This window comes from Peromyscus maniculatus, chromosome X (assembly GCF_049852395.1).
Source record: "Peromyscus maniculatus bairdii isolate BWxNUB_F1_BW_parent chromosome X, HU_Pman_BW_mat_3.1, whole genome shotgun sequence".
NCBI lineage: Eukaryota > Metazoa > Chordata > Mammalia > Rodentia > Cricetidae > Peromyscus > Peromyscus maniculatus.
In genome coordinates, this window is record NC_134875.1 from 38,693,312 (window position 1) to 38,713,412 (window position 20,101).

The 20,101-nt window shown below is 42.8% G+C and overlaps 2 protein-coding genes across 5 annotated transcripts in view; one reads left to right on the forward strand and one right to left on the reverse strand.

The window, feature by feature from the left end:
• Akap17a (A-kinase anchoring protein 17A) overlaps window positions 1-9,601 on the forward strand; it is a 47,623-nt gene extending 38,022 nt beyond the window's left edge. For 2 of the 4 annotated variants that reach the window (XM_042268820.2, XM_015987104.3), the window contains exons 5-7: window positions 2,043-2,277; window positions 2,671-2,739; window positions 5,248-9,601. In XM_042268820.2, the coding sequence (XP_042124754.1) occupies window positions 2,043-2,277; window positions 2,671-2,739; window positions 5,248-6,885 (1,942 nt within the window). In that variant the 3' untranslated portion in view covers window positions 6,886-9,601. The remainder of the gene's footprint in view (window positions 1-2,042; window positions 2,278-2,670; window positions 2,740-5,247) is intronic. The other 2 variants (XM_076562007.1, XM_015987107.3) reach the window with 1 other exon arrangement.
• Window positions 9,602-11,814: 2,213 nt separating this feature from the next.
• Window positions 11,815-19,638, reverse strand: Pgrmc1 (progesterone receptor membrane component 1). The gene is made up of 3 exons (XM_006993614.4): window positions 19,188-19,638; window positions 15,760-15,915; window positions 11,815-13,158 (listed from the first exon to the last, which is right to left on the reverse strand). Exons 1-3 carry the CDS (start codon window positions 19,513-19,515, stop codon window positions 13,055-13,057), a joined length of 588 nt encoding a protein of 195 aa, XP_006993676.1. The 5' UTR covers window positions 19,516-19,638; the 3' UTR covers window positions 11,815-13,054.
• Window positions 19,639-20,101: the final 463 nt, after the last annotated feature.

The window sequence follows — 20,101 nt, forward strand, 5'->3', positions numbered from 1 at the left end:
GTAGTTGCTCTTCATTTCCTCCCACATTTTCATGAGGGTCTAACTGAATTTATAGGGTTCCTTTTAGTCTCTGTATCTTCTCTAGCATTTATTTGTTTTCTTTATAACATCTATTCTGACAGAGGTAGAACGGAATCTTAATGTAGTTTTAAGATGCATTTTAAGTTTTTTATTTGACTACATGTATTTATATGTACTATGTGCGTGCCTAGTACCTGTAGAGACCATAGAGGATGTCAGGTCTTCTTGAGCTGCAGTTACAGACCCTTGTGAGCTGCCATATGGGTATGAGGAACTGAACCTGGATCCTCTGCAAGAGCAGCCAGTACTCTTAACTGTTGAGCTGTTTATCCGATTCTTAGTGTATTTCTGATTTGAATGATGATGGCTATTAGACATTGTTTCATATCGCTATTTTCTATTCTCGTTTTGGGAACTGTCTAATTCATTTGTTCACTTATTAATTGGATAATTTGATTTTTGATGGCTAACTTTAAAAGTTCTTTATACATATTAAATTCTTTATACATATTAACTCCTTCAGATACATAGCTGGAAAAGCTTTTCTTCTATTCTCCAGGCTCTCTTACAATCAAGAAGAAATTTATATATATATAAATAAATACATATGTATATAAAAATTTAAAGTAAAAAGAGCAAAAAGTTAGATTTTTTTTAAATGAAGGGACTGGAGAGATGACTGAGTGGTTCTAGAGCACTGTCTCCTTTTCCAGATGTTCTAGGTTTAATTCCCAGGTCCCATGTGGCAGCTCATACCTGTCTATAACTCCAGTTCCAGGGAATATGACACCTTTCTGGCCTTGAAAGGCACCAGGCATACACATGGTACACAGACATACATGCAGACACAACATTCATCTACAATAATTAAATGAGTAAAAATAATGGTAACCTCTTAGAGCAGCTTCTTCCTGGGTCCTCTTATGTCAGAGTTGAAGTCTCCTATCTTCATACTGTACAAGCAGGGGTTGAGCACACACCTGTCAAGGCCAGATGTTCATTGGATCTGCATTCACTTTAGGGGTTTCCCCTTTTTGCATTGCCACAAAGGGTGGGGCCCACCCACCACTATGTTCTTCCCAGTCTGAGCCTTGTCCTGCCTGAACTTCTCAGCGTGGCATGTCAGTCTCAAATGGTAGGCCTCCACTCAAGATGACACTTGACTGTAGCCTTCCAAAGGATGGGGCGTGGCAGATCTATCTTCCAGGAGGAATCACTGTCACACTAAATCCTCCACCTGGATTTAAGGCTCGTGAGAACTGTAGCCTTCTCATGTGGCTGTGACTGCCTTCCCTGTTTTATCAGAGCTTGCTGTGTCTGAGACTCCAGGGAGCTGGGTGGACTGGTTTCGCCCATTGTTTGTTTTTCTGGGCTTTTCAGCTGTCCTAGTTTTGTGATTTCAGACCATATCCCTTTTTCTGCCTTCAGAAGAGAATCTGCTGTTCATCTTCTTGCCTCTTCTCCTTCACAGCATTACAGGAAAGGGCCAAAGCTCTCTTTCCTCTCCTTTCTTCCTCCCTTCCTTCCATCCACCCATCCTTCCTTCCTTCCTCGTTTCTAAGGTATCCTTTACACATTTATATTTTACCGAGAAAATTGTGTCTTTTCCCTTGACTGATGTTTTATGGATTTTAGGGGGTATATGTTTTATTTTTTTATGTATGTGCTTGTACAGAAGTGTGTGTGTGTGTGTGTGTGTGTGTATGTGTGTGCGTGCATGTGCCAGAGGACCTCAGGTGTCATCCCTCTGATGTTGTCCATCTGTTTTTTTGAGAAAGAACCTTGTGTACAAGCAGGTCCTTGTACATATAAGGCAATCACATTACTGATTGAGCTCTCTCCCTAGCCCCTGGTTATTATTATGTTACTATGAACTGTCAGTCATAGGTCCCAAGGTTACCTACCAGTCATAGGTTTCTAGAAACCTAAAGGATTCATTCTCCAGGGTGGGGGGATGGGAGGGAGACCCAATGGCTAATAATTATTGCTTGAACGAATGATGAATCTTAACTTTTGTCCAGAAAAAGAAAAGACGAAGTAAGAAAAGCTCAAGAGAAGAGAAAGAAGGCCAGGGACAGGAGGCGAGCTCTGAAGGAAAGAGACCGACACCGGCAAAGAAGGGAGAAGGTGAAAGCCAAGGCTGAGACTCGTCAGGAGCTGGATTCTTCAGAGGAGTGGGAGGAGAGAAAGTACTTGCTGGCTCAGAGGCGTGTTGAGGCCCTGCGTTTGCTCCGGGTACTCCTGAAGAAAATTGCAGTAAGGCTGTTTCCTAATTATTCTCTTCAGTTTTAGTAGGTACTAGTCTTTCTGAGCCCCGACCTTTGGCTTTAAGGACTGTTCCACTAACAATGAACTGTGTGGCAGACTTGTGGCATTCATAGGGGTTTCCTTTAAATCAATGGCTCCCACCTAACCCCAGCCATGGATTTCCAGAACCAGTCTCTAAAACAGTGCTGACTCAACTGTGCCCTCAGCTCATGCTTCTAAACTTCAGGATGGCATTCAGAACACTTTCGCTACTTCATCTTCTTTTCTGAGTTCCTACTGGATACGATGGGGAAATGGCAGGGGGAATCAAAGGGTGGGCATGGTGTGGGTGTTAGATCTGTGGCCTTCTAGTAACTGTATTCATCCATCCATCTGTAACAGGTTTGGGTGAAAAGGGAGAAGGACCTCGAGCCTTGTCAGGCTCATATTAGCCTTGTCCTCAACTATCTGGTAAGGAATTTTTTTAACTCACAGATTACCTTCACAGATTTTCATTTCTCAAAGACAGTTCTCTCCCTTTATGGGCTCCTAGAGATAGCTAGAATCACAGATACCCTGGAATAAAAGCCAGAGAAGTTTTGGAAGTGTTTGTTTAGAAGTCCATATGCAGTGTTTTTAAATAGGAAGGATGGCAGCTGTTGCTATTCTATCAAGTGAATTTTATGTCTATTTGCCATGTTGATCTCCTGCTTGTTACTATAGATAGCTAAACTTAGTGAAAGCAGGATCAGAAAAAATAATCTCACACTTGGATTATTGGTAGCAAGCCCAGCTAGATTGGATTTTAGTTTATCTTTTTTTTTTTTTTTTTTTTTTTTTGGTTTTTCGAGACAGGGTTTCTCTGCGTAGCTTTGCGCCTTTCCTGGAGCTCACTTGGTAGCCCAGGCTGGCCTCGAACTCACAGAGATCCGCCTGTCTCTGCCTCCCGAGTGCTGGGATTAAAGGCGTGCGCCACCACCGCCCGGCGGATTTTAGTTTATCTTAATGACATCCAAGTGGGACTCTTTTTGTAGAATCCACCTCTCCAAATGGGTATAGAAGCTAATTCTAGAACCCATTAATACACTGATTACAGGTTAATAGGGGGTGCTGTGACCTAACGTGTGACAGCAGAGCTTCCTGGGGATAGGGATGAGGCACCGTTGTTCCCCTACTCCTCAGCTCTGCAGAACACATTGCATCAGACTTGACCACAGGCAAATCTGTGGGCACAGCTGTATTTTCCACTTGCTGTTTTGCGTTGCTTTTCTGCCTTTGTGAGGTGCAAGTGTTATACTACTAAACTGTATCTCTGGTCCCCTATCTTCCATCTTAATGAGGCAGGCCAGGTGGCTCAACTCTGAGACATCCTCAACTTGCCATCCATAGGAAAAAGATTGGAATATGAAATGGAGGACAGTTTATTATTTCTATGGACCTTGCTGGACACATTTCACCCATGTGTCTTTTCTTGTGCTAGGGTTTCCTATGAGGGCTACAGAGAATCCCTTATTCTTTTTTGTTTCTCTAGCACCTATTGTAAAACCTAAAACAGTCAGGTTTTTTAGTATTAAGAAATTTTCTATTCATTTTACATACCAACCACAGATCTGCCACCCTCCTCCCTCTTCCCGTCCCCCAGCCTTTGCCTGCCAACCCACCTCCTCCAAGTCAAGGTCTCCCCTGGGGAGTCAGCAGAGCTTGGCACATTCATTTGAGGCAGGTCCAAGCCCCTCCTCCCTGCACCAAGGCTACACAAGGTATCATACCCTAGGCACTGGGCTCCAAAAAGCTCGCTCATGAACCAAGGACAGATCCTGATTCCCCCTGCCTGCCCCCCCCAAAAAAAACAGTTCAAGCTAAACAACTGTCTTGCATATCCAAAGGGCCTAGTCTAGTCCTATGGGGGCTCCACAGCTATTCGTCCACAATTTATGCATTTCCACTAGTGTGGCTGGTCGTCTCTGTATGTTTTCCCATCATGATCTTGATGTCCCTTGCTTATAGAATCCCTCCTCTCTCTCATCAATTGGACTCCTGGAGCTCGGCCTGGTGCCTGGGCATGGATCTCTGTATCTGCTTCATCATTAACGGAATGAAGGCTCTATTATGATAGTTAGGGTATTCACTAATCTGATTACTGGAGTAGGCCAGTTCAGGCACCCTTTCCACTATTGCTAGTAGTCTAAGCTGGGGTCATCCTTGTGGATTCCTGGGAACTTCCCTAGCACCCTGTTTCTCCCTATTCCCTCCATGTCTTCATTTATCATGGTATCTCTTTCCTTGCTCTCCCACTCTGTCCCTGTTTCAGCTCGACCATCCCATTTCCTTATGTTCTCATCCCTCATTCTTCGCCATCCATTACCCTCCCCACTCCCAGTTTACTCATGGAGATCTCATCTATTTCCCCTTTGCTTGGCTATCTATGCATCCCTCTTAGGGTCCTCCTTGTTAGCTAGCTTCTCTGGGGCTGTGGATTGTAGGCTGGTTATCCTTTGCTTTATGTCTAGTATGAGTGAGTACATACCATGTTTGTCCTTCTGAGTCTGGGTTAAAAAGAGCAAGGTATTTAAATGCCATGCCATAAGAATGGTCACAGATTTAGTAAAAACAGCTCATATTGGATCAAGACATTTAATGTAGTGCTGGTATTATTCCTAATTTGGACCCAGTCTGGGTTTCTTTAGAGCAATACCAGCTCAGTTCTTGGACAATTTCAATCTCTTTGTATTGAATTTTTGTTTACATTTATTTGTTTTGTGTGTGAGTGTGGAGGGGCAGCATGCCACAGTGTGAATGTGGGTGGAGATCAGAGGACAACTTCAGAGAACTGAAGTCAGTTTTCTTCCCTCTCACTGTGGGTCTCTGAGTTGGAACTCAGGTCGTCAGGCTTAGCAGCAGGCACCGTCACCTGTTGAGCCATCTTGCTGGCTCTGTTGGGGTTTTCAAGAGAGATCATTAAATCTTTTTTCTTTCAAGGGATCCACACAGTGTAACCCACAGGAGGTTGATGTTATGAAGCCTGAAGCTCATCACGCCCCGGGGACTGCAGTGAAAGCTCCAGAGGAAGGAGAATTAAACACTGTGCATCTTCTGGATCAGGAAGAAAGGCCAAGTTATCAGGTTCCCAAGTCTAACAGGAAACAAAAACAAAAAGCAAAGAAAAGAACGAAGGCCCAGCTACGGAAATCTTCACATAGCCCCAGGATGAAACAAATAAGATACTCAACCAGAAAAGAGGAAACTGGGAAAGTGCTGACTGACGGGTGTGATCACAGTTCGTTCTCTGACCAGAATTCCTTGCAGAGTACAATGAATCCTGACCAATCCCTTGAAAAAGAAGACCACAGAAGTTCTAATGAATCACATTCTTCTAAACAAGTTGTGATAAACCATGGCAGGAAACAGAAGATCTATGAAACAGATGAATTTATTGACTATCTCTTAAACTATTATCAGACTCCAGACTATGCCCGATTCTGCTTCGAAGCAAGTCCAAGCACATGTCAGTGGCAGAGAGACGTCTACGCTAAGGGGGATGGGTTTCAGATTAACTTGAGAAAGCACAGGTGCCACTCAACTAGTCTGAGTGAAGCTGAGAGCCTGGAAGGGAAAGAACAGGATCAAGAGCAGCACTGGCCAAAGGTGTCTATGAAGGATCCCGAGAACAAGTCAGAAAAGACAGACAAGGTCAATTATGCCAAAGAATTTACTAAGAAATTAAAAAACCATTGCAAGGACATCGCAAGTGAAACTGAAGATCACCTGTCCCCAACTGATGCAGAAAGCTATCCCGGGGAAAAGATTCACAACCCCAGAGTCGAAGATTCTCAACACACAAGAAAAAGCCCAGTTTCCTCGTCAGTAAGGTCAGTAGATGTAGGTTTGCCATTGGCAGACTTCTTGGAGGAGATTAGTAGTGATTCTGAGTGCTTCAGTGAAACTCTTAGCGTAAACGAAGAGGAGGAAGAAAGGTCTGTGGCTGTTTATAGCAGCTCCCCCGAAAAAAGACCTCTTGGCACCGACAAAATCATGACTTGCAAGCAGAAATCTAGGCCAAGTCAGCACACCTGGTATTCAGAGTGCAAACGTGAGAGTGAGGAAGAATCCTCTAAACACAAAGTCAGGGCACCAGGAGAAAGGTCCAAGTATGCACTGAGCTATTCATGGCTTGAGGATGAATGCGATTCCGTTCGAGTTGACAAGAACACAAGCAAACCTAGAGAAAAAATAGCTCCCAAATCCATGTTTGACGAAGGCTACTACCATGAGTCAAGTTCCAGTGATGAATTAGAGAGCATCGCAAGAAAGAGGAGGAGGGTCACTGGCGGTGCGTTTGGCCAGAATATGAAGTACAGACCCTTTCATATGCCATTAATGCCACCAAAACGTGCTAGAGCTTTCTATTTGGGATACTTCTCCAGAAAAAGGCAGAATCCTTGGAAGTCAGAATATAACCAGGATGTCAGAAGGTTTAAAAGATATGAAAGTTCTGAAGATTACATGCTTGATTCTGGTAATTATTATGTCAGTCCTGATGACAACCAGGAGCACATTGAGTATGGAAGCTACTTGGGAGACAGCTACACTGGCTCTTTGTATTTTAAAATGTTCTGATGGCCACTTTGATCAGGAACACCCTTATTTACAAGAAACAACTCACGAAAAGAAAAACTTCAAACCAAATATAGCTATGTTGTTAGCAACCACAGAGTAAGAACTAGAAGAGGGTCAAGTGCAAAAGCTTGTTCCTCTTGCCAAAGTTTCAAGTGTGGATCAAAATGACGGCAGGTATGCCAGCAAGCTTTGGAAATAGAAAGCCTGCAGGTTCTGAAGCTTGGTGAAACAATGTAATTGCAAAACTTCATGATCGGAGGACAGATTTTATTTCAAGCTTTAATTTGGTACCAGTAAAGGAGCAGACTAGCATTGAGAAGGCTGACTAACCTTCAGTGGCTCTTTTGCTGTCATAACACCATGCATCATCTGTTTTCAAAGAGGACAGTGGTGGACAAATGGGCATCTTCTGATGTGTTCGTAGATTTGTTCAGAAGTACTATGTATGGTAACAAACTTTCCTGAATTTTATTTCATAACAGTTCTAGATAAAGGAGAGATCCAGAGGCTAGAACCTATAATAGATTTCATGGCTTTAGAATTTCATGAATACCCACCTGAAGGAAATGAATATATTCACAGTACTCGAAGAAGAAGAATCTAAAAGGGCTGATTGCCCTTTGATGGGTAAATAGATGGGACCATTAGAATTTTTCTTGTTTTATGAACCCCATATCTTTCCATACAAAAAATAAAGCACCAGGATAGAATTTATAAAATCAGGGGGATTTGCAAAAGGAAATATCAAAAAAATCCTGGAGCATCAATAATGGCACTTGGGAAGAAAAGTTTTGACAGTATTCTATTTCAGGCTATGTAATTCTTTCACTCAGGGTTGGGTGACATCAGTTTGTAAAAAGTCACTGAATATCCCCCAAACTGACTTTTATAAAACAGTAGCAAGTGCCTCCTCTGTCCTTAACAATGCCACGGAGTTAGGAAGAATGAAAAGAAAAGTCCATAGTTTTCTAGCTGTGGAAAAATTGTATGTGTGAAGAATTTGTAAACAATGTTAAATAAGCAATTTATCTTTTTGCTGACTCATTTTGGACTTCTTAAATACATTTTTAAATTGAGATATTTGTAGATTCCTGGAGACTTACCCCTTAGTGCAGTGCACGTTCTGTAGAAAGCTTGGCCGACTCTTTCTGCCTTACATTGGATTCAGGACCTCAGGGCAGTTGGTTGACCTTCATTTTCCCAGCAAAGCTATACCTGACCTGGCAATTGGTGATTAGTGCAATTAGAGACTGCCTGCAACAGGAATAGTTGTTTGGAATCCACAGACGCAGTGAAGGGCAGCAATTTCATTTCAGTCTCCATTTGACATTCTGCAGGAACGCATCTGCTAGTGGAGGCAGGCAGGATGCCAGTCAGTGGGGTTACTTACCACTGTGTGTCACATTGTGTGCCCATAAACTGCCACTTGAGCAGCCTTGTGTCTGAAGCGGTTACAAAATCTTATGATGTACCTGAAGTAAAAGCCACAGGTTGTTTCATTGATCTGCATATTCCTATTTGAAGAGAGGTATGTTCAGCCACTTCAAAGTTCAGAAAGGAGTGTTACAGATCCACATGTATCACTAATATAAAAACAAGTGACGAGTGTGCTGCCTCTCATGTTGAATCCCACTTTCAAGCCAGTGGTTGGTTTCACTGTTAAAACTAGGTTTGACTTGTCCAATCCAAAAGATTGCTCATGGGTTGAGAGTGCCTTTTTTTGTTTTGTTTTTGAGGACTAGCAATGACTTCATGACTATTCATGTTCAAAGTACTGTTGCCCAAAGTAGCCTTCGAAATTACAGCTCATGCTTTGTCAGACAGTTTTCTGGCAACATATTCTCCTCCAATAAAGATCTGCCAACCCCCCACCATTGTTTTCCATTGACATGAAAAACATTATGGCTTTGTAATCGAAAACAGCTGATTGTTTTCAAACAAACCCCACTCAACTTCTTCCCTCATTGGATCATTTTTCTTGAGAGATTTTAGGCATTTTTGCTCAGTAAAAAAAAATAAAAATAAAAATCAAGTTGCAGAGTTCTGCAGCATGTGCAGAGTTTTTCCTGTGATAGATGTGGTGCTAGGTCATTTTGATGCAGCACTTTTGTTTGCTGAATGCTCTCCTGGGGCCGCTTTCACTGGACCCCAGAGTTTCGTATCTGTCTGTGGTAATGCATTGTAGATTGGTATCAACCTCTTTTCGGTGTAGGCCTTACACAAGAAACGTAATCGCTAACTTTGTGCTTGTCATTCGGCGGCTTAGTAAAGAATGTGATGGGACAAACTGTTACGACTACTTTTCTTCTGGAGATTGTTGTTAAGTTGTGAAAAGTATTTTCTCGTATCTTCTTTTTGTCTCATCAAACAAGGGCCTGAGTTGTTTTTAGTTAAATAGGGGTCTTCGTATGCTTTCCTTGTATGTGCTGCTAATCCTGTAAAGGAAAAGTCTGTAAATGTACTTTGTTCATTTGTTTGAATTTCTCAGGTAGAAAGCCATGTAACCTAGGTAATTTGAAAACACAACCAAATCAATGTGTTTTTGTTGCAAAACTGTTTCATGTGTTGATTTTAAAATAAATGGTGATTGATTCCACTTTGGGGAGAAGTTTCTATCTGTAGTGTATATGTTGCACTAATGTCGCTTTATTTGCTTATTTGCATTGTTAGAGAAATGCATATTTAATTTTCATATATTAAAAAATAAAATTGTCAATAGTGACTATTGAGTGGCTAGATCAATGCACACCCATAACACTTCCAACCCATTTCAATATTTTAATTCTACCTCTCCTTTATGGTAGGAACTGACTCAGAGTTGATAGAACAAAAAAAAAAACAGTTTCTTTTTCATTTTGGATGAACTGAAATCATACTTAGACTCAAAATTATCCTCCTCTAGGTACATCTAAAATTATTTTTGAGAATTTCATACAGGTATGTAATGAAATATGTTCTAATCTGGCCCCCCACTTCTCTCCATCTCCCCTCGTTTTCCTCCCTAATTCACTCCCTTCCAATTTAAAGTTTTTGTTTTTTGAGAACTCACTAAGTCTAGTTAGTGCTGCCCATATGTGCATGGGCCACCCACTGGACTGTGGGAAACTTACCAGTGACCACACCCTCAAAGAATGATTCCCCCTTCCCAAGCAACTATCCACTGTTAATAGCTCCTCAGTATAGGGTGGGGCCTGGGGATCACCTCTGTTATCTATACTGGGATTTTGACTGGCTTGACCTTGTGCAGGTAAGCAGAGCTGCTTGAGTGCATGGGGGAGTGATGGCCCATGGCATGTCCAGAAGACAGCATTTCCCAGCATTCTTCCCCATCCTTTGGCTCTTAGATTCTCTCTGCCTTCTTTTAAGTGATGACCCCAGAACCTTAGTGGTGATGGTGGGTGGGGTTAATATACATGTCCTGTTTAAGGATAAACACATAATACATCTTTTTAAGATAGTATCTTACTTGTAGCTCAGGCTGGCTTTGAAATCCTGACCCTCCTGCCTCGGTTTCCCAAGTGCTGGGAATACATGTGTATGCCACCATGTTTGGCATAGTATGTTTCAACATAGTATGTTTCAGTGCTGTTCAATGGTAGCACTGGATTCTAGAGAATTCCATTTCATCCCACTCCCTCAGTTGTGTGTGAAACTTAAAGTTTATAGATGTCCAAAAAGATGTGGAATGGGGAGTCTAGTCCAAGGAGCTTAGGCCCATAATTTGTCTTTGATCATTCAAGAGTTAACTGTATTTGTACATAAAACAGCAAACTGCTTCAAAGCACTATATAATGAGGACAGACTGTACCTTTAACTCTGGGCACTGGAGCTGTAATGTTCCTTGTTAGGTTTCACAAGCTCTTTCTGAAACACTAAGGACTATATGGATGCTTGTTCTGAATCAAAAAACAAGCAACCCATGTCCCTTGGTAGGTCGACCACATTCTAGTTAATGGCCCCTTGCCTATGGGTAGCATAAGTTGAACTTGTTTTTGAAGAAAAGAGGGCATATTTTGGGGAAGGGATAGGAGTTAGTCTGATAGGAGTTATGGGTAAAGTGGGGTGTGTGTGTGAATATGATCAAAACACGTGGCATGTATGAAATTCTCAAAGAAAAAAAATATTTAGGAAAACAAAAGCCAAATACTCCTGCCATAACCCCCCTAAACTTCCTTAACATTTGGTGACCCCAGTGCCTCCAGTAGTAACATTTCTTAATAACATTGCTATGTTATACTCTTCAGTTTAGAAAGCTGACTCAGAGGCAGAATTTGACAAGTCACAAGATAGTTCAGTTCACTATTTTTCAACTTGTTTCTTTTGTATTTCCCTCCTTCCATGCAGTTCAGGCAGGCCTTTAACTTATCTTCTTGCCTCAGTTTCCCAGTGCTAGGCTTACATGGTTGTTCCTCTTAGTACACATAGAAGCCTAACACCCAAAAGTTAAACTCAATGTTAAGCTAAAGTCAGATAACTAAATATGATTTATTAAATTTCTTACAATTTATCTTTTTGAGAATTTTACACATGTAAACACGTAACAGTGTTATGACCATATCTAAACTTCAACTCTCCTGGACCCTTGTGAACATGTCCCCCAGTCTTTGAAAAAATAGCCCACTACATCTAATTAGTGCTACCTGTATGTGTGGGTGTAAGGTGCTGGAGCATGAGTGGTCACACCTTTGAAGAAAATTAGCTATTCCCACAATCGGCCATCAACTACCAATAGCTCCTCAGATAGCGTGGGATCACCAGTTCCTCTTCAATTGGTGCTTGAATTTTGGCCGCTGAGCAGGTCACCACAGCTGCTGGGAGTTCATGAAGGCGATAGCCACAGCATGTCCAGAAGCCCAGCCATTGCACAGCCCCACCCCCTATCCCCCCAGCTCTTGGGTTTAAAAATATGCAAATAGGCTAGCCACACTATACTGGGCAAAATCTTTTTATTAACTGACCCAAGCACTTCATTTTGTTTCTGATTTGAGGTAAAACCATTAAACACGGCTCACAAGAAAATACAATGACTATTTAACTACAATTATGAGAGTTTGACACCTCACTAGTTGTTCATATAATACTTTTACAAATGTATACAACTGTAGAATCTACTTAAGCTAGGTTTAGTATTAACCAAAGAGTATTATCCAAGACCTAGACACTTGACTACTACTTTTGAAGTGACTACAATTTTGTAACAACATAAGGATTCAACTGTTACCTTAGGAATGTGTTTTCCTTTAAAAATCACTCAGCTAATGCCATGTAGTGTTTTCTCATTCTTCAGAGATGACGGTGAAGGCTTTTTGAAAAGCACACACCTGTTCTTGCCCTGTACGTTCCTCTCAAATTTCCCATTTGGTCAAATAACCACATAACCACTGCCCTGCTACAAGCAACAGAACTGGGAAGCCAGACCCACGATCGTCATGTAATTTACGGGCTTTGTTGTTGTTGTTGTTGTTTTGCAAAGCTCAACTTTGAATGTTCAGATGCTGTTTTAGTCCCAGCTGTCAGTTACTATGCATGTGTGAGAGTTACTGTATGTGTTGAGAGTGTCCACATGAAGAAAAGGACAATTAAATCAGTCCAGAAACACTGGAAATGTGTTTGTCTCAACTAAGCCCAACAAGGAATTTTCATTTTGTTACTGGACTTCTCTCTAGAATCAACACCATAGTTTTTGGAACACTGCAGATTTGCTTTAGAGGTAGATAAAACAAAAATCATGCAGTTAAGTCAATTGAGTAAAATGGGCTTGTTTTCATAGAACAGCATGACTCGAAGTTGATCCTTCATTCTTAGTACATTGACCATTTTGACCAGTTTGTGGACATTTACCATTTTGACCAGTTTGTGGAAATAGCCAAGTATTCGCTCTCTCTCAGGAAAATCAAATTGCAATTCAGCTTGTTCTAACTACGGATAGAAGCAAAACAGCATTAACATTTGCAGGACAGCACTGCAGTTCACTTTCTGGATTTGTGACACAAACATATCATGCATTCTAAGACAAATTTACCAGTGTCACTAGTGATGTTAATTAAAAAAAATTTACAGCAAGTTCAAAACGTTTCTAAATATTGAAATCACCATGTTTTAAAGACAGACTGGAATGTTACAAATGATTTTGCAAAATACAAAAATAGATATGCTCCCACTGAATGCTTCAATCATTTTTCCGAGCATTCTCATCTTTTGGTTCTTCATCATCTGAGTACACAGTAGGTTCCTCCCCTTCCTTCAGCAGTTTGCCCACATGATGATACTTGACTGGAGGGGTAGAGAAGAAAACAAAAATGGTCATTCTCATGCTTTACACACACACACAAAACCACTACATTTTAAAGCATTTACAAGAGGTCCAAACAACATACTCAGCAACATGTTAGGTTTCTTGAAGGATATAAAAGAATTGTATCATACTCTTTGCCAAAAATGGAATGAAGAGTTTTGTCCCGAATGCAGAAATATAAAGCAGCAAGCAATGTCTGGTAGTATCAAAATGAACTGAGCACTCTCTAAGGAGTATTTTTAGTAAGAGCACACTATGAATCGGGGCTTGTAGAGCAGCACTTCATGAGAGAAAGACATGCTTTGGAAAACGTATGGACCAACTTTGAGTGAGAGATAGTTCCAGAAAAAAGAAAACACATCCAAAGGTACACAGGCAAGCCTGGGCATATCTGGGAAGCCAGTAAGAACAAGTCGTCAGGAGTTGAACTGGCATTTGGAAATAGAAGATAAGTCTGGCCGATCAGTGTGGGGGACTATGATGAAAGACCTGAAAAGCCAGCCTGAGAAACCTGAACTTTTATAAGTGGCAAAGGTTCCAAAAGTTTATAAGGGAAGGAATGACACAGCAAAATAGTACTCCAGCAGCGACCTTATCACCAAGATAGGAAGGGCAGGTTTCAGGAAGAGCAGCTGAGAAGGCTGCCCAGGGGTCTGGGATGCAGCCCCGGATGGGAACAACCAGACCACGAAGGAGGGTAAGGTCCTTAGGAATTCAAGCTAAGGATATGAGACAGCTTCAAAAAAAAAAAAAAAAAAACAGAAACCAAACCCAAACTGGAAACATCCGTTAATGAAGCGGCAACTGGGCAGCCTGTACACCTTTAAAATGAGGACTGCCAAAAGGGAGCCACTCTGGAGGGCCACATGACAGGAGACCCACGGATGGGAAATGAGCCCTGGACAAGAATCAGGTCCTATCCAGCTGTGGAGGAAGGAGGGACAGAAAGTGGAAGCAGTGCTTAGGGGCAACTTGGAGAATGTGTTAGACAGTACTGGTACAGCCAGCAGGAGACAGACTTCCCAGCATGGGAAAAAGCTGTGCGTAGTTAAAGGTATGGCAAGGGACTAGGAAGGGACGGAAGATGTTGGAGACAAGAGAGTTCGGTGTGAAATCAGAATCAGCAAGCTCCATTATAACCAAGTGAATACAGGGTTAATGCACATTTCCTTTCTGAAATGGGGAGGAAGGAGAGGAGTAACTAACCTGTCCAAACAGGTAACTAAAGCTGCTTTTATGTGAAATAATCATTGGGAACAACTGAAACTTCCCTATTTGAAGAGAGCATAGAGGGGGTGGTGGTGGCTTGGGACGGTGCAAGATAAATACAAGGCAAGTGGCACCTGGGAAACCTGCTTAAGGGGAATCCACAAAGACTGAGTACAGCCAAGGTGTCACAACAGGGTCTTGGGTTAGTCCTAGGTGAAAGGGGTGGTGGGCATAAAGAAAAATATCACCTGTTTTCCACTGATGCTAGAAAGCTCTAGAACACAGAGCTTTGTGGATTATACATTATAAACGCATTAGTTTCATATAGAAGACTAGGATTACAAAGGCATCTTGGGACACAAATGTTAGTGACAATGTTAGGCAGCTGGGTCGTTTTCAAAGTCCAAAGATTTGCGTTCTGACTTGAAAGCTATACTTGGTCTGCTCGAGATCCAAACTCAAAAGGTAGTGTCACATCTGGTTAATTATTAACCAAGAACTCTGATCAGGTTATTCTGAAAAAAAAAATATGGTTGGATATAGCCAAAAGAGTATGTACTATTTAACTGATTGTGGAGATCAGTTAAATAAAAATCTTCCCTCCACCTCAAAATACCTCCCTCAAACAAAGTGGTCATGGTCTTCACATACATTTCATAAAATCTGGCAAGGATTATTATAGTTCGAATCTGTGGCAACGAAGTAATCATAAAATGATAATTTAACCCTTGGGACTGAGGTTCAACTGAAACCAATCCCTGCATTCTCATAATTTGAATTTAACCCTTTATTTCTACCTTATTTCTAAAGACTTTACCCCCTCCCACACACAGCATAAGCCTGAAACAAGTGTTTCTTTAAAAACAATGCAAGCACCATTGTTGCTGGGCAGATTATAAGCAGCATTTATAGATGAGATCTAATTTATAGTTAGGCTAAATCAGGTTCAATGAGAAGCTGTTTGGAAGAACACAAGTCTCCCATTCTTCAACAGAGCTGTGGGCTGCTTTTAAGCAGTAAGTGCTATAAGAGAGGGCTTATGAAAATCTCTTCCTGTAGGCAAGGGGGCCACTGTCCTTTCCCCTACACACCCAATATGGAATCTCTATACCTTTATGCAAAAACTTACACATCACAATCAGAAGCCCAAGTTTCTGCACAGGACAAGCTAAAAATTGGTATGCCATCATGGCAGTGAATGACTCAGCACTGCTATCATTACTTTATGCCACAAACCTGATCAATCCAAGATTTAGGAGCCTATCAAAATGCACTCAAGTTTCAGGGTGCTTAGTAATAACTATTGTTTGATCATGAATCTGCATTACGGGTAGAAATTTGATCCAGACAAAATATAAAGAAATGCTTACAAGTGAACTGAGATTCCCAGTCACTCAGGGTCTCCTGCTGGGTAGGAGTGAGGTCAGAAAGGTCATCATACTCATCCTTCAGTGCTTCTTTATCCAGGCAAAATGTGGCAAGGCCCCTGGATGCATCTCTTCCGGCAAAGACCCCATATGGCCCCTCTTTAAAAACAAAATGAAACCAAAGATAGATTCTTTACTAGACATTTCTCTGTGGCTTAAATACAGAAGAAGATGGCTTACTTGCTCTCGCACTGAAAGCCTCCTTTTAAATGTCAAATTCCACTCTTCATCTGTATACTGACACTTTGATCATTACATAAGGGACACTGAAAGATTTACCGTCACTTCAATAAGGAAAATTCAATAAAAATATGTAGATGAGTCAGAATTCGGCTTGAGGACTTTGAATCTACAGGTTGGCTCTCTATTCTAGGTGCTTGAGCCAAGGCAGTCAAAGTTTCTTAACCACTGAAGTGTAAAGAAAACATTTCCTTATCAATGTATTCTGATATGTTTTAAATGATCTTTGGTCGCAAGATTCAAGCCCTGAGACATCTGCAGGAGAAATAATTTTACAAATATCAGTGGTTCAAAAGTCTATCCACATGTTATATAACCATCACTGTCAAAAAATAAGAACTAAAAAAAAAAGGAAACCAGTTTATGTACTGTTTTTTTTTTTTAGTATAAATATAAAGATAAGCACAAAGAGTTGTGAAAAAACTAAAATTTTCACTGAAAAAAGGCTGCCATCAGTGCCTCCAAATAATCCTATAAAACCTGGAAAATGCTCTTATGTATAATATCATACCAAGCTTTTGTCTGAGAGCAGTGGATCATTTTGTATTCACCTAATTGTTTAGACTTACTTAAAGGTTACACAAGCAAATGAAAGAATTCAGTGTACTTTATTATACCAACTAGGAGAATTAATTTTGTTTCATTATGGTGTGGTCACCCGAAACCTTAAGGAACCCATATTAGATAAATTGTATGATCTTTTTTTTGGTAGGATTGGAGCTTTGTATATTCTAGGCAAGCACTCTACTGCTGAGATATACTTCAAGCCCTTATGGTCAACTTGTAAATACAATTAAGATTCTAAAACATGGGCTGTTTTTAGTCATCATTACATGCTGCCACTAGAGGTTAAAAGAAATAGCTTCACATGCTTTTCACAAATGTATACTGCTAATGGAAATAGCAGCACCTAATGCTTGAAAACAAATTATTTTGGTTTGGACTCCACCATTTTAGAAATTATGGTCCTGGACTGTTAATGCATACTTAACCAAGATCTAAGGCAAATATTAATATCTTTGGAGAATATATTTTGTTAACCACAAAAGTATACTAAGTAGATGCTTGCTGAACAGAGATGTGTGTGTTTCGTTCATTGGTACTTGCTAGCACCTACAACAGTACTGTGCCCATAGTACCAGGCACTCAAATGAATAATTTTTAGGTGTATTCTGTAACAGAAAATATTTCCACTATGATATATATTGTCACTGTTCCTGAGCCCCATTATTAATGGAGAGCAGGGACTCGGAAACCTCACACTGGGCTGTGCTTGCCTATTTTTCCAAGGGAAAGCAGGCCCTGAGACAACTATGCATTGTACCGGGTCACACAGCTGGTCAGTGACATTCTAGAATGTAGAATGCTGGTTGACTTCTAGTTGTTGTTATTCGTGTGCAGCCATCGATGTCCCTCACGATGACTCTGCAAACTACAACCTACCTGGTTTAGAATGGAGGCTTCTTGACTCCCAGCTGTGCTCTCTGAAAGCACGGAGGCTCCTCGTGATGACTTTGCAAACCACAACCACATGTCGATACCCCACACATTTGTTCTGACTGCTTTATGGTTTAGCTTAATAATACAGGTATTTACATGATTGTATATTGATAATGTACTGCTATAGTGACAAATAAGATGTAGTTTTCATATCATTTTGCAGTTACATGCTTACAGAAAATTGATTTTCTAAAATGTCTGAAAGCAAAAAGGAAGGGTGAGGGTTCACCAAGAACCTTTTGAACATGTGATTTTGATTGGCTGGACTCTGGAGACTTAAAAGAGTGGGTATGTCTGGTTTGGATTAGTCCTGGCTATTCTTTTCTTTCTCAGACCAATAGCATGTGAACACACCCCCTGAGTTCCTAGTGCTTAGAGGAATCCATATTGGAGGAGCTAAAACCTCTTCTTCCTCTCCAAATGTTCTAGAAAGCAGGGCTTTCCAAATCTGGATGATTCCCAATTTCGCTTACAGCAGAGTATTAACATGTAGATTTTTTTTTGCACCTCCCCCCCCCCCCCATGTAAGTGTGGCTATGGTTGGTCAGGCCAGGAATCTGTATTTTTCACAAGCATCAGGTGATTGTGACAGGCAATCCGGTTTGGAAAAACCTCATCTCTGGGGGTTCTTTCCAACACTTCCGCAGTCGTCCATCCCTTGTTTTCCCTCTGGTTGGCTTTTCCTGAAATCCCCCCCACCCATCAGGCTTCACAGCCTTACCCTATTGTTTCTCAGGACCCTCCCACTTCTCCCTCCCACTCCTGATTTCATTTATTTTTATTAAAAATTTTTTACCTCTCAGTCTCCCCACCCCATTATACACTAAATATGGTGTTTCTGATCAGCTTGCCACGTTATTATGGTCCCCCACATTCTGCTCTTAAGGCATCCGTAGTCTCCTCTCCATCAAGCTGGTTTGCTTGGTCATCTTCCAGCCTCAGTCCACCCAACACAGCACGTACATACACATACCAAATACATGTCACATTCCAAGCGCCCCCCCACCAGACAAACGGTGCACACCAAACACGCACTCACCGCGCATGCACACAGTGTACAGCACACGCGCGCGCACATACACACACACACACACACACACACACACACACACACACACACACACACACACACACACACACACACACTCTCTGCCAAGAACAATGGTTCTACCTGACACTAATCCCCTTCTCCACTTTCTGTCTACACACCCTTACATTCCACCATGGCTCCTCCGGCGTCATCGGCCTCCACGTCTTCTCAAGAGTCTGGGCCTCTCTGGAGACACCTTCATTTCCTTTTTAGTCCGAAGCCTCCCCCTTTTTTCAGGACACCCCCCGCCCCAACACCCGCCAAAGCCCTGCTACCTTCGAAAACTTCCCCAGCATCCCGGGCCTTCGAGCCTCCCTGTCCCTCCCACCCGCGGCTTCCAAGCCTCAACCTTCCCGAGCACCCCATCCCCCCCGCCGTATGCCCCCCCCAGCGCCTCTAGCCCTCGTCCGCTTGGGGAGCCGCCCGCCTTCCCTTCGTCCCTTCCTCTGGGGCGTCCCACCTCCCTCCGCCTCTCCCCTGCCCCACTCCACGCCCGCGGACCCTCTTTTGTCTCCCGGGGCCCCTGGCCCTGTCTCCATACCCGGCCCGTAGAACTTGCGGCCTTTGGTCACGTCGAACACCTTGCCATTGATGGCCATAAGAATGCGCGGGTCCTGGACGCCATCGAAACGCTTCAGCTCGGCAGGGGTGAAGTCGCGCCGCTTGAGGCGGGGCAGAGGGGGTGGCTCGTCGTCGTCGTTGTCGCCACTGGCTCCGGGCTGGTCCCCGCGTACGATCTTGTAGAGCAGGAAGATGCAGAGGCCGAGCAGCAGCAGGTTGAGAGGCGACGTGAAGATCTCGTGCAGCAGCCCGCCGCCCTCCAGCTCGCTAGGGTCGGCGCCCGTCGCCACAACATCCTCGGCAGCCATGATCTCTGGAGCAAAGGTTGGGCCCAGCTAGGCAGAGCTCCGGAGCAGTCCGCTTTCTCCTCCCTCTCGGCGAACAGTGGCGTGCGGCGTTCGGTGGCGGAGGAAGAAAAGCCTCGCGGGGAGGCGGGGCCGTTAGGGGGCGGGGCCTCCACGCCACGCCCTTCGCAGCCACCTAAGCACCCCGCCCTGCTCTGGTAGGCTCCGCTTCGGCTTAAGCCCTCTACGTAGCCTCGGGGTCTTGGCTCCCCACCCCCCAAAGGCTAGGTCACAAAGCCTAGCCCACCTCTCAGTTGTACCTGCTGGGCCCCTGCCTCAATTTCACAGCTCCCTCGTAGCTTTACTGCGGCTCACCGCCACACTGCGCAGTCTCCTGGGTGGGTACAGTGGGTAGCTTCCTGCCGACCCCCCGGGAGAGCCTTGCCTCTGAAGGCCTCTAAGGCCCGCGCCTCACTGCAAATGACGTCTGTTAAAATGAGGCCGCGTTTTTCTTTCTTCTCTCCCATTTCAAAGCCCCTCATACATCCTCCCCTGGCCATACCCTCAGGACCAGGGAGCTGTCTGAAAAAATCATACCTTCAACTCCTTT

What these genes read in the sequence shown, in the direction of transcription:
- Pgrmc1 (XM_006993614.4), bottom strand. Translation starts at nt 19,515, where the DNA reads ATGGCTGCCGAGGATGTTGTGGCGACGGGCGCCGACCCTAGCGAGCTG. An exon ending in CCGCAAGTTCTACGGGCCGG is followed by an intron (nt 15,916 to 19,187) that starts GTATGGAGACAG and finishes TTGTTTTTAAAG; the next exon opens with AGGGGCCATATGGGGTCTTT. An exon ending in CTGGGAATCTCAGTTCACTT is followed by an intron (nt 13,159 to 15,759) that starts GTAAGCATTTCT and finishes CTACCCCTCCAG; the next exon opens with TCAAGTATCATCATGTGGGC.